We start from the raw sequence: 5404 nt of genomic DNA, 5'->3' as shown, positions 1-5404 counted from the left end.
TCATGACACACGCAACGCGTGTGCCTCGGTGGCTAGTATATATATAAGAACTTATTATTAGTTATTGAAATCATATTCGATCATACTTGATGGATTTTATTATATGTACAATTTATGATGAAACCATGATGAGTAGGTCTTTTGTGAAACGGTTTCATGAATTTTTATCTATGAGATATGTCAAACCTACCGATATTCACAATAAAAAGTAGTACTCTAAACCGTAGCTTGTGAAATCGGCGAGGCAGCAGAAGCAAGAAACTTTGCGACTCAGCAGGTAAAATCGACCCTTAAACCTTAAAAATCGTATTAAATAGCTCACAAGTTTTTACATATCTAAAAAGTTGCTTAAATACAAAATTTAATTTCAATGAGATAATGGAGACTACACGGTTGTACCCGAGGAGCTTGAAACTAGGATTTGTATGATTATGGCAATATGATACAAAAGTGCAACCATCAGAGGTGCATGGTTATGGTCGCTCCAACCCCTTTGGTGGAATCAGATTCCATAAGGTATGGAATAACCTGGTTCTCATCGTGTGTATGGGAGGGAGAATCAGGGATTTTTTTTAAGAAGGAGATATGGGGATTTTGAGTCTCAATTTGGCGTATTTCCACCATATCATCAAACCCATTTTCACCCAAAAAAAGGAAAAGAAAAAAAATCCAAACCCTCGAATTTCAGATTTTGAACGTTCATTAATTTACTTAGTCACATACACAAAGTTCTTGAAATCTTGTCTGATTGAAATTCGCGTATTCAATTTCAGAACTTGAGTGACAAAACCTAATCAGCTTTGTGGAATTACAGATGGAGGACATTACGTTGCCGATTCTATTTGAGCAGGCTCAAAAGATTCACCAAATCGCCTCCGATTCTTCAATCGAACAGGTTTTAGAGTGACTGTGTATTAGATGTGTGTTATATTCTGTTATCTTTTCCTTTGAGTATTATTTCATGTATATGTTTCATTTTTAATAATTATTGTCAGGAAACTGTGAGAAACGGTTGCGAGCTTTTGAGGAAATGCGAGGATATGATTGGAAAGTTGGGGTTATTTTCATCTAATGAGGCGAAGGATGATATCAGTACTAACAACCTCAAATATCTTCTTGTAGGTGTTGAATATTTTTTTAATCTTCATGAAAGGCAAAGTAATCTAAATGGATGAATGTTCTGGTTTTGTTTTCCGCTTTAATCTTTAAACTCACTTTCTTGCAAATGTGATAAAAAAACGTGAGCTGATTTTCGTTTCTGTGATAATCTGATGTATTGGTCGTGTCTGAAAGTTATCATTTAAAAGTATTTAACTCATGGTCTTTGATGCAGGTTCCATATTATCTTGGTGAGCTAACAGAAAAAATTTCACAGGAGAACCGGATTCAGATTCTTAAAGCTTCACTAGCCAAGCTAAAGGTACTAGTTTTAGATTTTGGTCACACGATAAGGCAATGTGCTCAAGGAAGCTATTGATAATTTTTTGAATGTCGAATTTTCATTTGGCCATATTCTAGGAATTTATTTCATTTTGTGAAGCTATGGAGCTAGTACCAGAAGATGAACTGGAATCATCTATGCAATCAAGGAGCAATTCATCTCCTGATCAAAGAGCTAAGAAGGTTGGCATTCTTCCTCGGACATGTTTCATTGAACTTCATAGTTCCATTTGTTGAATAAGTGATAATACTCCTCTTTATCTAATACTTGGGATTTACTTCAGATTGCTCGGTTCAAACGCACAAAAGCGGCCGAGTCAAAATTGCTTGAAATAAAGGAACGGAAGGAACGTCGTGGGCGCTCAACTAGAGCATCTGCACTATCTACTCCCATAGAGAGGGGGGAACAAGATTTAGAGGATGATGACGGAGAAGAGGAAAGGGAAGTAAGTTGTTTATTGAGAATTCATTTAATCAATGTGATGTTCTTTATAGAATAGGTTTCTAGCGTGAGTTACACTGTGTCTCCTGGCTCTTCTTAATGCCAAAAGCACATAATATACAATTTTATGATGCACATTTCACTGGTGCTTGTAATTAAAATACATGTGGCCAATCTATGTAGCTGCTCTGAATCATGATAAAGAGGAAGAATTCACCATTTTATGGTCGTAATAAATTGAACAGACATATCTGGACTGAGAATTCACCTCTATTTAACACCGGCACTTTCTTGTTGGCTTTAAGGCTTATTTTTTGCTGGTCATTTATTTTTCCTCTGTTTCAGTATTATGAGGAAAATTCACCCTCGCAATTGCCTATGTCACCATCTGATACGTGATTTTCTATTCTATTTTGAAGCATAAACATGTTAAATTGTTTGTTATAACACATTTTTCCCTGATTGTTGTCAAAATTGTTGAAATCAATGCGCTAATTCTAGAAGGCATCCCTCAATGACACCGCTCAATTAAGAACCATTGTTTTGATTTGTTCCTCCCCTTCCCTCCATACCATTGCATGGATCATAATGATGATTGTTTGGTTACATGCCTGCAGGCATGGATAACCACCATCTCCTTGGCACTATGTAAGGTTGGTCTGGATGTTTCTGATCTTTGGAGACTGTCCTTTGTATTTTTAACCTCTTTATCTTGTTTCCTTGGTACTTACTCACATGCCTATAACAGTCGTTTGATTTGTCGGAGATGCTTAAGAAAGAGGAAGAAATGCTCTTAGCTGTAAAGGAGAACCAGTCCAAGGTATGTAGTCGGTAATATATTTTCTCTCTATCATGTTCATGCATCGTCTTGGGAATGCATTCTTTCATGAAATTATATGCCACGGGTCTGGCAACATTTCCTTCTGTTCCCTTCAGTTCTCTTACAATGTGACTACTGTATAGGTGCTTCCCCGGCCTTCTGTTGTCAAGTTCATGGTTGCTTCGATACTACATTTTATTGTTTTCCTCGCGTGACCTGAATCCTCAACTCTGTGTTTATTTCATATACCATATTCAACTTTCACAATTATGTTCTGTGTGCAAGTGATACTACGCCTTTTATAGGAAGGGGACGGCAACTATTCACAATCTACTCTTAATGAGCGCACCCACAAAGCTGAATCCTGGCATCGTGATGCTGCGGCAAGGGCTCGATATACTAAACCTGCAACTCCTATTACATGTGCTACTTTTGCTCAAGATGTTTTAGAAGGTCGAGCAAAGGTGTCACGGTTTCACGAGCACAAGCACCAACGTATGATATTCGGACCCGCTAGCCTTGTTTCCAAAAACCCAACAAGCGAGAGAGAGAGAATGGCAGCCCAGGTTTTCCAACCTCATCACAGGTATGCTGCTGCTAGTCTTAATAACTCAAAAATCACCCGACTCTTCGCTTTGAACACGCACTTGAGGAAAAGAAAATAAATAAATATGGTTCGCATTTACAGAATGCCAACTATGAGTATCGAAGAAGCTGGGCTGAAGGAGATGAATATTATGAACAAATGGCAAGAGAATAATGCAAAGCTCATGGAAGAAGCGAACTCATCATGGTACAAGGATAATCGTCAGTCAAAACCAGGCGAGGACGATGAGGAAGATGATGATGCGGCACAAGAGAAGGCAAGGGTGTGGGACGACTGGAAAGACGACAACCCTCGTGGGGCAGGCAATAAGAAGCTCACACCCTGTGGCTAAGACTGAAGATATTGTTGAAATTTCTTTCATGTCACTAAGTAGAATTACACAAATAAAATTGGCGGATGATTGCTTCGGTTTTCCGTGTCTGCCTAGTGATTCAGTTCCAGTTTTGTGGTGCTGCTGTTATAAATTATGAACATTTCCTTGTATGATAGACGTAGCCGATGAGTACGTGTTTTGTGCGTTCGAAAAATCACCTGATATTTGTTTTCTTGAATTAATATATTTTTCAAAAAGGTAAAATTTGAAATTCAACATGGCTACGGAAAGATATATTTGAGTTTTCTAAATAAATTCAAAATTATGAATTTTAAATATTCAATCCAAATACATCATAAATTACCAATATAATTTGTGTCTGCTTAGATTTAGGCTAACAAAATCTCCATTTACATTTTTAAAATCCTATTGGATTTCCAAAACCTGATAAATTTAAACTTAAAACAAATTCTATTAATAAATCGTCCAGAATTTGGAAGAAAAATAACTAATCGACATAAATAAAAAAGATAATATAGACATCACACAAACTTTGATAACTCCCTGCAAAAATTCATAGACAGCTCAAGCATTTTCATTGTTTTGTACAAATTTCCGACATATTTTATTTTAAAGTTCCATGATATTTAAGCTCCTACTGATTTGTATATATACATGATAATATTGATATTTTATTTCTTCAAATTTGGTCTTTAGTTTTAAAGTTGTATTTGTTTTAGAGATTATATGGCGGATTTGTATCAATCCTTATTTTATTAGCTTAAATTAAAATATTCAAATACAAATTATGTAATAACTCACAATCAATCCGGTTGTTATGGACTATGGTGGACCAAACTCAGGTACTCTTCGAAGTTCTATCCATATGTTTTCATATAATATATTATTATTAAAAATAAATAAATTAATGTAAATTAAAAAATTTATGGATTGCTTTGAATACATTTAAAGATAATTATAAAAATATATTTTAATTAAAATAAGAGAGAAATAATTCCTGATAAGATCGCACCGTCCCCACCAGCCCACGCCAGCCCATGGAGAAGTTGTTCGGGGCCAATTAAAAATCTAACCCTAAGCAAATTTTAATTTTATATATTAGTCTTTTAGAATTCAAAATTTGATAAATAACATCCACTTAAAAAAATAATTAAAACAAAATAAGCATACAATACAAAACAAAAAGAGGAGAAAGAAAATGGGTTTTTGTTCTCTCCATTCTTTTCATCCTTCTTACAACGATTCTTCTTTTCTTCATCCTTCACTCATTGGTCTTCTCTTCAATTTTTTTCTTCCTCTACATTAAGCAAGAGAATATTGTAGTCATTTGTTTTCCTAAAAAAAGTTTCAATTTTTCTCGACATTGTCAAATATTTTAAATCATGTGTAAGTTCTAATGTCATGTCAATTTTTTTATCGATTTACCGGTTTTTATTAGAATGTATATATTGTAAATATAATTTTTCATATATTTCATTCTTAAATATTCTGTCGCCCAAATATTATGGGTTCAGTCGCTTAATTCTGTTTTCAGTCGCTCAATTCTGTTTTCAGTCGTCCACTTTGATATGTTATGTCATCCGATTATATGTTAAATCATTTAATTTTTATGACATATTTATTGCTTATTTTGTACTTTTACTAAAACATATTGTTTTTTGAAAGTGGATGGTTGTATGTATTTTTTTTAAATGCAATTGAATATTAATGATTTAGTATGAATGAATCGAAGATATTTTGTACTATTCAATGTATAAAGGT

At 34.5% G+C, this 5404-nt stretch overlaps 1 protein-coding gene across 1 annotated transcript; it reads left to right on the top strand.

The window, feature by feature from the left end:
- Positions 1 to 475: 475 nt before the first annotated feature.
- LOC140816009 (PP2A regulatory subunit TAP46-like) lies at positions 476 to 3816 on the top strand. The gene is made up of 10 exons (XM_073175076.1): positions 476 to 516; positions 799 to 895; positions 996 to 1118; positions 1334 to 1420; positions 1519 to 1623; positions 1725 to 1886; positions 2500 to 2535; positions 2631 to 2702; positions 3008 to 3288; positions 3391 to 3816. The coding sequence occupies exons 1-10, from the start codon at positions 476 to 478 to the stop codon at positions 3638 to 3640; spliced, it is 1254 nt and encodes a 417-aa protein (XP_073031177.1). The 3' UTR covers positions 3641 to 3816.
- Positions 3817 to 5404: the final 1588 nt, after the last annotated feature.

The sequence above is a fragment of the Primulina eburnea genome, chromosome 16, assembly GCF_022965805.1.
Source record: "Primulina eburnea isolate SZY01 chromosome 16, ASM2296580v1, whole genome shotgun sequence".
NCBI classification, from domain to species: Eukaryota; Viridiplantae; Streptophyta; class Magnoliopsida; order Lamiales; family Gesneriaceae; genus Primulina; species Primulina eburnea.
Note: the sequence above shows the minus strand (reverse complement) of the source record. Positions and strands in the feature narration are given on the sequence as shown.

What these genes read in the sequence shown, in the direction of transcription:
- LOC140816009 (XM_073175076.1), top strand. Translation starts at nt 476, where the DNA reads ATGGTCGCTCCAACCCCTTTGGTGGAATCAGATTCCATAAG. An exon ending in ACAACCTCAAATATCTTCTT is followed by an intron (nt 1,119 to 1,333) that starts GTAGGTGTTGAA and finishes TCTTTGATGCAG; the next exon opens with GTTCCATATTATCTTGGTGA. An exon ending in GTTTTCCAACCTCATCACAG is followed by an intron (nt 3,289 to 3,390) that starts GTATGCTGCTGC and finishes TCGCATTTACAG; the next exon opens with AATGCCAACTATGAGTATCG.